The 12187-nt window shown below is 40.8% G+C and overlaps 1 protein-coding gene across 3 annotated transcripts in view; it reads right to left on the minus strand.

Annotated features, from left to right (window-relative positions):
* LOC100880274 (homeobox protein araucan) overlaps positions 1-12187 on the minus strand; it is a 79673-nt gene that overhangs the window by 47762 nt on the left and 19724 nt on the right. Inside the window, exon 1 of one of the 3 annotated variants that reach the window (XM_076529945.1) lies at positions 9922-10838. The exons of 1 other annotated variant lie outside the window; for it this stretch is intronic. In XM_076529945.1, coding sequence (XP_076386060.1) covers positions 9922-9969 — 48 coding nt within the window. In that variant the 5' untranslated portion in view covers positions 9970-10838. Of the gene's footprint in view, positions 1-9921; positions 10839-12187 lie in introns of those variants that run through there. One more of the 3 variants, XM_076529946.1, reaches the window with a different exon arrangement.

The raw sequence follows: 12187 nt of genomic DNA on the forward strand, positions 1-12187 counted from the left end.
ATTTGAGATGCGTGGCGATATAATGCGCGGGGCACATGTGGAGTATGTGTGGGGAAGGGGAGTGCGCAGGTACGCGTGGTGATACAATGTGTGGAGAATACGGGTGAGTAATACCACGCGTGGTGATATTATATGTGGAGAATACGGTGCGTGAGGAATACCACGCGTGGTGATACCATATGTGGAGAATACGGTGTATGAGGAGTACCACGCGTGGTGATACAATATGTGGAGAATACAGTGCGTGAGTAATACCACGCGTGGTGATACTACATTTGGTGAATACGGTGCGTGAGGAATACCACGCGTGGTAATACAATATGTGGAGAATACAGTGCGTGAGGAATACCATGCGTGGTGATACCACATGTGGAGAATACAGTGCGTGAGTAATACCACGCGTGGTGATACTACATTTGGTGAATACGGTGCGTGAGGAATACCACGCGTGGTAATACAATATGTGGAGAATACGGTACGTGACTAATACCACGCGTGGTGATACTACATGTGGAGAATACGGTGCGTGAGGAATACCACGCGTGGTGATACAATATGTGGAGAATACGGTGCGTGAGGAATACCACGCGTGGTGTTACAATGTGTAGAGAATACGACGCGTGCAGAATACAATGCGCGAGTAATACCACGCATGGTGATACCACATGTGGAGAATACAGTGCGTGAGTAATACCACGCGAGATGATACCACATGTGGAAAATACAACGCGTGTGTAATACCACGCGTGGTGATACCACATGTGGTGAATACGGTGCGTGAGGAATACCACGCGTGGTAATACTACATGTGGAGAATACGGTGCGTGACTAATACCACGCGTGGTGATACTACATGTGGAGAATACGGTGCGTGAGGAATACCACGCGTGGTGTTACAATGTGTAGAGAATACGACGCGTGCAGAATACAATGCGTGAGTAGTACCACGCGTGGTGATATAACCTGTGAGTAATACCACGCATGGAGAATACAGCGCGTGAGTAATACCACGTGTGGAGAATACAACGCGTAGGGAACACAACGCGTGCATAATACCACGCGTGGTGATACAACGTGTGACTCATACCACGCATGGTACAACATATGGAAAATACAACGCGTGGTGATACAACATATGACTAATACCACGCATGGTATAACATGTGGAGAATACAACGCGTGGTGATACAACATATGACTAATACCACGCATGGTACAACATGTGGACAATACAACACATGACAAATCCCCGTGAGTAGAATACAGCGACCGAGCAATGCCACGCGCGGCGATATGAAGCGTAGCAAGAGGGATGCTTCCAGGCAATATAAGGCGTGGCAATAGGCTGCTCGAAAGGAAAAAGTTTGTTGTGCGTGAAATCGAAGGTACACCGGTGACGATGTCGAGAACGGTAAAGGAAGGGAAACACGAAGAGGGAGAAAGAGAATTAAGAGAGACGAAGAGAGCGTAGGCCACGATCCTGAAAACCGATATTACGGAGATATCGAGCGCTTCCGTGTCCAGGGCCGTAATTATACAACGGCGAACCGATGTACCCCATCGTGGTATTGGCATTATCGCCATATTACACTCGCGAACGTGTAAGTTGTAGCAGATGCTTGACCGTCGATATCGAAATGGCGCGAGCGTAAGGTGACGTTGGAAGAAGCTCGCAAAATCGGCCTCGTAAATTGTAACGATCGATCGACATTCGGGAGCACGGGGATCCTGCGTTCGGTGCACGAGCGTGATTTCTCGGATCGAATTCGAGCCGTTCCAGAGGTTTTCATTACGTTCGAGCGAACAGAGTCTCGTCTTTGTTAAACTTGATACAGGTAAACGCGTAAACAAGCAGATTTTCATATAAGCGAATGGGGTTTTTTATGAATCATCGTAGCGATGTTTGTGAAATGATTTTTTTTTTGTTGGTTCTAATCTATCGCTACACTTCGTGATTTTTGTAATGCTACAAGCAAAATTTTCTGCAGTGCATTGTACAAATTTATTCGGTAAGTTATAATAAGCTTAGGTAGTTAGACTTTGTTCGTGGATGTGCATCGAATCCCAGCGCTAATTTAAAGGAAATTTCTACAAACGACTACTGCACGAAATATGTACAAAAATTTTCATATACATACTCGCACGAAAAGTTGAAATTATGGTAGTTTCATTTCTGCCGCAGAATGAAACGAATTCTTTGGTTTGTTCAAAGGATATTTCTGCGGGAAGATTACCTACATTTGTAAAACATGTACGAGAAGTTTCATATACATGTATAAAAATTTCAAGTGAACTTTTATCTCACGAGGAAAGTATACGAATTTTTTAGTTTAGAACTATTTTGTACGGGACTACTCAACTACATTTATCATATACAAGGAAAACTTCGCATTTACGAAAAACAAGTTACAGAAAAAGAATGAAATTACCGTTAGAATGCATCAGAAAAATTCGTGACATCCATAAAATGGATATCATGTCTTAATGACATGTACTGATATCAAAAAATGAACACAAATTGACTAGTTATCGGAAAGCATGAACTATTATAGCAACAAGCTTAAAACAGGAACGATACCGCTAATAAATTTATCGCTAATTATTCGTTGAATGAAAAAGTAATTACTGTCGTAACACAGGCATACTTATAACCGGCGGAACAGATGTTCCCGCGTAGAAAGTCGACCTGTTCGACGTGTTTTGCCGCTGCTGACAAATAACGGAAGGATCGGAATTCGATGCGTTGTTGCTGAATTTAACGAACCACGTCCAATTGCCTTCTCGTTACTCGTTAATAAACGAATTCGTAATTCCTCGCATCGAAAACATTTTTTTCTTGTATTTTAAAGGGGAGTACGACTAGAAATTCAACTACTTTGACAAATACATGATTGAACCGAATTTTGGGTGCCTACATTAAATCTGAGTGAACTTACAATGTGATTTGTCTACAGTATAGGAAGTTCAGGGTAAATCTAGGTTCTTAAGTTCAATTATACTGAGAAATTGTTAATGGAGGCGGTGATGTAAATTTTCTAATGTAAATGTGAATGTAAATTTTCTAACTGCTACATTTTTTAATTTCTAAATAAATTTAATAAACTTTGGAGTGTTCAAACTCTCAAGTTAGATCTTCCTCTACGTAGAATCTATATGAACCAGGAACCTATGGTTTCTTTTAGTCAAAGTTTAGAAAAGGCTAATTCTTTGGGTCCCAAATTTAAGTACACCGAGAAATCCTTAATGGAGGCAAAGGTGATCAAAGTATAAATTTTCAAACTCCCACATTCCTCAATTCCCAAATTGTACCAAATTCTGGAGTATTCAAATTCTCAAGTTAGATCTTCCTCTACGTAGAATCTATGTGAACTAGGAAACTATAGTTTCTTTTAGTCAAAGTTTAGAAAAATCTAATTCCTTGGGTCCCAAATTTAAGTACATCGAGAAATCAATAATGGAGGCAAAGGTGATCGAAGGAAACTGATGAACTCCCACAATCCCCAATTTCCAAATTGTATCAAATTCTGGAGTGTTCAAATTCTCAAGTTAGATTTTTCTCCACTTAGAATCTAAGTGAACTGAGAAGTTACAATTTGTTTTACTCAGAGTTTAGGAAAACCTAACATAAATCCTAGGTTCCCAAGATCGAAGTAAAATTTGAAGTAAAGGGTAGTCACCCTCTGTTTGGAAGAACCTGAAGCAATCTAACACTAGTAATAACCTAGCAATAACTTAATAATAACCTGGTATTAACCTACTAATAGCAACCTAATAGTAACCTAATAGTAATCTAATAGTAACCTAATAGTAACCTAATAGTAACCTAATAACAAACGTAGTACTAACAAATTAACGTAGTACTAACCTAGTGATAACCTAATACTAACCTAATAGTAGCCTACTAATAACCTAATAACCTAGTATTAACCCAGTATTAACCTAGTAATAACCTAATAGTAACCTACTAATAACCTAATAACAACCTAGTATTAACCTAGTAATAACCTAATAATAACCTAATAGTAACCTACTAGTAACCTACTAATAACCTAATAACAACCTAGTAATAACCTAACAATAACCCAGTATTTCATCCCCAAAATGAATGAATCCATCCAAACTCATTCAGAATCTAAAATTTCTGGCGCCAATCTGACAACGCGCCGGAAAGGGAAAAAACCTGTTGTGCTTTCACGGTTGGCGCGACCCGATTATAGTTTTTCGAGAACAATGAGAATACGCACGCGATGCGTGTCCCGAAGAAGTGCAACGACGAAAAAACCCGTTCTCTACTTCCAGCTCGTAAATACGCGTATCAAGTTTCGCTTAGAAGGATAACGAAGTTGTTGGCAGATATTCAGGCGATTTATGTTTCCCAAAGTGGCGGCAAAAAATACTATACCGGTGAAAACGAGTAGTAGTGGTTTAGAGATAAGATAGAGGCGGCACCGGTCAAGAATCAACGATGTGGCAAAAAATCGGGAGCTCTTTTGTAAAACGTGCGTAAGGACTGAGGTGTTAACACGGATCTAGTTAATACGATGTTAATGATATTCGGGTGTGAGTTCCGTATACTACACCTAAACTACAACGATATTAACTATGTTTGCTTGTGGGTCATGAAGTGACCATTTGTATAGATTTTCGACAACGTATTTTAACCCTTTGTCTTACAATATCGTCTTCCGCACGTGACGCACGTAATTCTTGAAATGCGACGAATCTGGCTCACATTTTCACCACGATTCAATTTCGCGTTTAATTTCAATTTCTACCCTTCCACCAATGATTGCCACATAGAAAATGTCCCTAACATTTGAACATTCTCTGTCTGTATTAATGTTGCAACAATAATTAAGTCGCCCTTCTGACGCACTCGCTGAGAAAATCATAAGGGGTTAATTACAAAATTTGTAATTATTACAGCATATTATATGTACAGGAAGTGATTTCGAAAATATTTAGAGAGTTGCATAAAGTAACATTTCGAAGTATTTCATCGTGGCTCGATAATTTAGCACAGGATTGTATACGTTATTGACTATTAATAGAAAAGACGGTACGAGTGATTTATTCTTGGCAAAAGGTTAAACACGTAATAATAGATACCTTAAAGGCCAACCCACGGTTTGCAATCGAATTGGTAACAATTCGAAACACGAAAAGTACCTTAAGTGACACGAAATTGCTTCTATATATATTTTAATTCGACGTGTACATACGTCGTGCTCAGGTAACAGCCTTTTAGTCTTAAAAGAGTCTTTTAGAATCGATCGAACTTTTTTTCCGTCTAAACACGGCGTTCCATAAAAGTGCAAGAGGAAAGTGACAAAGCGTAATAAAAAAGTGCTTGGACACTTTCATCCGGTTTTCTTAATTAAATACTTCGTTAAAAGCCTTGTTTCAGACCGAACGAGACACGTACATTCTTTTTTCCTTTATTAGGAAAATTAAGTGGCGTCGTTTAACCTGCAATAACATCGGCGAATAGAAAAAGCGAACGGGAATACTACTGGAACCTCCCTTTGCTGACAGTAAATATATTAACTGCCTAATCTGTAATCGCGAATTTTACGATTCGACCCGCCGTAGAACGCGACTGTCGCTATTATAAATTCACGTAAGTAGGCTATAAACTCCAATTATCGTTACTCGCGTTTCCGTAGCAATGATCCGCGTAAAATATTTATTATCCTGCACGACGGGAATTGGCGCGACCGTAAACCATTCTTGGACACCGCCTAGCGTCACTTAGTCACTGCACGATCAATCTTTCGATTATTTCGCGCTGCAATTAACACTTCCGATCTTAACTCAAAGGATGCGATTTCTACAATTACCATATAATCTTGTAAAAATAAAATATAAAATTGAGCTACAAGATAATGAAATATTTTTAAGAATGTACATATACGTCCTCTCTAACAAACAATTGATAAATCTTACTGTTTAAACAGCATCTATGAATGAACATTGAATTACGAAGACAAAAAGTTAAATATAAAATTGATCTTCCACATAAAAAAACATTTTTAAGAACGTACACTTCCGTCCATCCTACTAACAGCTTAACAAGTCTCATCATTTAAAAGCAACTGTCAATGAACATTGAATTACAAAGGCAAAAAGTTAAATATAAAATTGATCTTCCACATAAAAATCATTTTTAAGAACGTACACATACGTCCATCCTACTAACAGCTTAACAAGTCTCATTATTTAAAAGCAACTATCAATGAACACTAAATTACAAAGACAGAAAGTTAAATACAAAGTTGATCATCAGAACAAGGAAACTATTTTAAAGAACTTACATATATGTCATCTTATTAAAATGTTAATAAATCCCACCATTTAAAAAGTCACTTTGAATGAACATTAAATTACAAGGATAAAAAGTTACATACAGAGTTGATCATCGAGAGGAAACTATTTTGAAGGACGTACATATACGTCCACCTCATAGAAAACCTAAAAAATCCTACCATTTAAAAGCAACTGAGTGAAGATCAAATTATAAAGATAAAAAGTGAAATCCATAGTAGATCACCAGAGTAACCAAACTATTTCGAAGGACGTACATATACGTCCACCTCATCAGAAACCTAAAAAATTCTACCATTTAAAACCAACTATGAATGAAGATCAAATTACAAAGATAAAAAGTGAAATCCATAGTTGATCATCAGAACAAGCAAACTATTTCGAAGAACGTACATATACGTCCACCTCATAGAAAACCTAAAAAATCCCACCATTTAAAAGCAACTGAGTGAAGATTAAATTACAAGGATAAAAAGTGAAATCCATAGTCGATCACCAGAATAACCAAACTATTTCGAAGGACGTACATATACGTCCACCCTACAAAAAGATTAATGAACCCCACCATTTAAAAAGCAACCACACCTGAACATTGAATTTCAAAAAGTTGATCAAGATAAGAAAAAATATTTGAAAGAACATGTACGTAAAAGGTTAAAAAGTGGCATCGTTCTCGCAGCATTTAAGCGGGAGTAAAGAAAACAAAAGGGAGTAGCCCTTTTATCGTGCGGTTAATCAAAACGAAGTTGAGCCCGTGCTTTTGAGAGGCGCATTAAAAGGAACAATGCGATGCAACCTTGCCGATGCAACTCGCACCTTTCTCGCGGGCCCATGCGGGTTACAAACCTACCCGTATTATTATCTAGCCTCGCGCCGTTGCACCTGCGCGTAAAACGCGTCGTTTGCTCGGATGCTGTTATTCGGTTTCCGTTCTTTCCTTTTTTCGGCAACGGAGCACCGCGCTTGCGCTCCACCGCCGAATATCCACCGCCACCCATCGCTGCGATCCCGTCGTAAATCAGAATTTCATTTTACCCTTTGCCTTCGATACCCTTTGCCCTTCCGACCAGACAATTTACAAGCGACAAAACTGGGTTACCAAAGCGTCATATTGTCCGTACATTCGTCGACACCGGAACATACTTATTCGTCATATTTTTATGCTAATCGACTATTATGTGATTATTAGCAATTTGCAAACTGATTCGTTGCAATTTCCGTTCGATGGCTTGAATTATTCGGACTGGTGTCTATTGTTGAATCAAGTGCATTATTAGCATTTTCTAGGACTTCGAATATTTGTAGCTATTAACATTTTTAGTTCACAGTTTGGTTCTTTTAATAATCTAAAGACTTGAAGAGGTTCCTAGTTACAGACTATAGAGAATGTTCAGAAGTGTCAAAAAAATTACACTGATTAATATTTTAATTGTTACAGAGTCTACAGTAATTGACAAATCTTTCATCGACTTAAAAATGAAGTCGTCGATAATTAGTTACAGATCGTAAAAATATAAAAGTTTCTGCAACGATAAGTTACAACATTGTCTTTTAACACTGATGTTACGACTTCTTACAGTTCTTAATACTATTTATACTTATTGCGACAAGCATCGATAACAATTTGCAAACGTAATTTCACAGACTGCTTTAGTACACAAATAGTAACAAATTACGTAGGTTCTGTGAACTGTGCAGCGATAAAAATGTAAATGCATTAGTATCCGATCGCAGTACTCTGCGGAGGAATTCCCTAGCTATAGTGACACAGTTTCATAAGTATAGATAAAATGTATACGCGAGAGCATAGGAATTTTAATCGCCCCGTAATTAATTTAACTCGCCACCTTGGTGCACGATAAATCTTCCCGATACCTACTAGGCAGATGCGTTCGATATATCTGTTTATAAACATTACCACAAGCGTCGTCTGTAAAAGGATTAGTCCCTTTGTCAGGTAAACTTACGGCAGGACCGTACATTACCCTATTATCGGTCCTTTCAACTTACTAATTAGGGACATCAATGAATGGTGCCATTTAACCTTCTGCAGCTTTTCCGATACGCAACTGCGGCGCAAATCATCTTTTATAGCATCGCAGTGGCGTGGGCACTGGAATTTCAGCAACGTTTGCTTCTTTCGAATGGAATTTAATCGGACAGATAATAGTGACCTAAGAAATATATGCGAGATGCCTTCGATTAAATTTACGTTTGAATTTTTTAATGAAATTTTTTATGAAACGATGTTAAGAAACGACTGTTTTGCAAACGTCCGAATTAAAATTTGCTGAAATACCGGAGTTTACAAATTAATTAAGAAATGTAATTAAACATTTTCTCCGAGTTTAAAAATGCGTGACGGCAAGCGACGGCCGTCGGTGAACATTTAAGAGGAACAGGTGCACCTATGGTATACCATACATTTTCTCTCGCAAAACCTATCTTAATCGATCGGTTATTAAAAGAAACGAGTTTTCTTTTAAAATATCGTTAAACGGTTAATCGTTTTATTACCATCATTCGAAACGTTTGCGCAATAATTATCGGGTAATAGTTGGACCAATTATAACACGATACCGCAGTTTTGTAGATTTTTAATGAAAATTACTACGCGAAGGATCCTGTGAAAAAAATCTGCTATGAATCGAGCGAACGAGCGATCTCGCGGAACATAGTCTAATAAGGGGCGTAGGATTTAATTAGCGGTTGTCTATCTCACAATGCACTCGCTTTCGCGAGCAGATGAAAGGAAAAAAGATCAGAAATAATCGGCTGACGATGATTAGTAATGATTCTGAAATTGCTACCCAGTAAACGACCATCATTAAATGAATAATTAAGGTACGATTTTGCAGACAATGGAAGTTATACCGTTAGACCTACCTGTCCTCCATCCCTCTCTCTCACCGATGCTAATTATTATTCCCTGTCAAGAACTTTGATCGAAAACTCGATGTATTATACTCGTAAAAGTTCATAGCACTGTTATGTACCACGTTATTACGTTTGCAAAATGACTAATCAAATTCTATCGTGGAGCAATCGAACGATTAACATAAACGTTTTGCAACATTATATTTGCAAATTATGTTGGTATTTCATTTTATTGAAGGTTGTACTTACATTGATAAATACTATCGTACATTCAGATGTTGATCTACTATCGCGGAATAGTACAATTGATATATTACCATTTGCTCCAATTGCAGTTTACTGCATTGGGATCGAAAAATTATCACAAACCTTGCAAATTGGCAGATCTAAATTTATTTCTATCGAATGAGTTATTGTTTTATCTATTTTCTAGTGCGGAGGTTTTACTAGTTTATGAACCGGGATTCATAAAATGATTGTTTTTCGCAATCAAGTGTTTTGAAAGAATAGAGGTGATAAATATAAGTGATTACTTTACTAATTTTCTATTATAATATTTAACGCGACCCACCGGTTTGGAGCCACACTTTGGGAATCCCTGCTCCAATGGCTACGCCTACGAGTATTCGACATATACGGGAGATGATCGACTACGGCGAAGATTATGGAGATTCGATTCCGGAGTCGGTTCGAGTAGCTGATTTATAGTTTACGACTCACCTGGGACGCCGACGGATACGAGTATCCGAACTGCGCGTACGCTGACATCTCAGCCGGGTTCGACGGACGTCGACGATCACTCGAAAATCTCTCTCTGTTTCTCTCTGACTAGCCCCCTGTCTCTATTTCTGCGGGTGTCTCTCGTTAACGAAGAATCGGGTCACAACCGCACCTGCACGCACTGCTAGAACACTGTTTTCCACTAAGTCAGTACCGGTCTCGTGGAGAAGGTCGTGCGATACGCGAACGTGGCAAGCAGTCGACGGACGACGAACGAACGCGATAGTTCGCGAACGGTGATTGCCATCAGGGTGTCTTGGAGTCCGAAACGGAGCGTTCGACCAGCGGCCACATGTCAGCGAGGAGGCGTCAGCTCGAATCGCCGACGGAACAACGAGAACCCTACGAGCACAGTCCTCGGACGTGTTTCACACAGGTGGATATCCAACGAAGGCACGAACAAACGGATCCCGAGACACCGTGGCAACGAAAAACTTGTACACTGGAAGAGAATCGTGTTGGAACGTTCTCACCGTGGTCGCGATCGCGTCACAACTCGGCTCACGTCACCGCGAGAAAAAGAGAACGGTAAAATCGGAGAACGTTGTATGAGCGCGGCGTCGGGCGATGGGACGGACATTCGGACAGACGACGAAGCGTCACGAGCGATTAGTTATAGAGTTCGTTCGTTCGTTCGGTCCGTCCCCTGCTCTCACAGGGCACTCCAGTCTGCGACTGACTCGCCACCACTCACACCACTTCATCGGCCTTCCGCTCCGCTCCGTCCCAGTTCCCCCTCTGGCGAGGAAAACCGAAAGCAACGGTCTATATCCCCCACTCTGGTCGCGTGGGACGTGGCTCTGACGGAACGGGCCAATCGCGCGCTCCGGCTCAACCCCGTGGGCGGGACGACCGGCTCGTAACGCGTTCCGCTATTCGTCCACCGTTTGGCGCGCGGGCGTCCTTTCGAATCGAACGTCCCCACGAACCCGACCGACGCCTCCCGACGCCCCACTCCTGACCAAACTACCGTGAAACGATCCCGCCGACTGCGCTGCCGTTTCCCCGCCGCGGCTCGACAAACGGCCACGGCGGAACAAGGAGAAACGAGTATGTTTACGCGAGTCTACTCTTGTCAACCCGACGGCGAGGGACTTGAATAAATCTGCCCTGCCAACCTCTCCCTCCCACTCGCTCTCTCTATCTTTTCTTATCCTCCCCCTCGACGAGCCACCTTCTTCCGGCTTATATCGCGCCATTGTCCGGCCAGCGAAATCGCCGGGTACTACGATGCGTCCCTGCCGCCTGTTTCCACGCTTCTCGAGCTCGGAACTTTGTTACGGCTACGTGACGCGAACGATCAAAACGTTCGAGTTGCGATGAGGACAGCTCCGAGACGCGAGACGACGTTCAATCGCGGGTTTTTGACACCCTTAAGATCACGAGGTATGGGGTACTTATGATTCGTTGGTGGAAAGTGATTGCGCGAGTGGGCTAGCGAAATAATGAGACGTGCGTAGCTGGTGTGCCCTTTGGTGAATCAATTTTGAATTCTAAGGAGAAGTGTTTAGGTCTGCTGATAGACTTCAGGAGGATCATCCAACATCCCCTTACCGCGGTAGCTAAGGTTTAGGGTTGGAACTCCAATCTCTTGAGTCGAGGACGTTTTAGAATTTAATAAATGAATCGGTCAGGTCACGTCAGGTCAAGACTTGCATTATCGTCCTCTTGAAATTCCTGCATAATCGACATAAATCACTTAGTCGCAATCAATTTAACTATTGGAATGTTCCAAATGTAACCATGTCACGCTTTCGTAAAACTTGCGGTTTCTAGTAAATATGCTAACCACGAAACGGAATCGTCTGATAGTTCAATTATTTCGAGTAGCATGCGATCTGGTTTGCTCCAAATGCAATCGAATACTTCAAGATAGCTATGTAAGAAGAATTTCACGGACGGAAGACGTCGGAAGGATTAGCCAGGGGGAACGCTCGGTTACCGTGTCGTTTAGAACAATTTCACGGGTTATTAGACGGTAGCTAAGAGCGTTTCCCGAGAAGAAGTATTTATCCGGCAAATTAGAGTGTCGGGGATTAGTAGCGGCGGACAACGGCACGTTTTCTTCCGGAACGTCGGAATAAAAACGTTCGAACCGTTCTAGCGGTTCAGATATTCGAGAAATTCGTACGTTTTTAGCGGTACACTCATAAAAATCTGAAGATTCTGAATTTCATCACGTATCGGTAGTTCATCCTACAGAATG

This window comes from Megachile rotundata, chromosome 3, assembly GCF_050947335.1.
Source record: "Megachile rotundata isolate GNS110a chromosome 3, iyMegRotu1, whole genome shotgun sequence".
Lineage (NCBI taxonomy): Eukaryota > Metazoa > Arthropoda > Insecta > Hymenoptera > Megachilidae > Megachile > Megachile rotundata.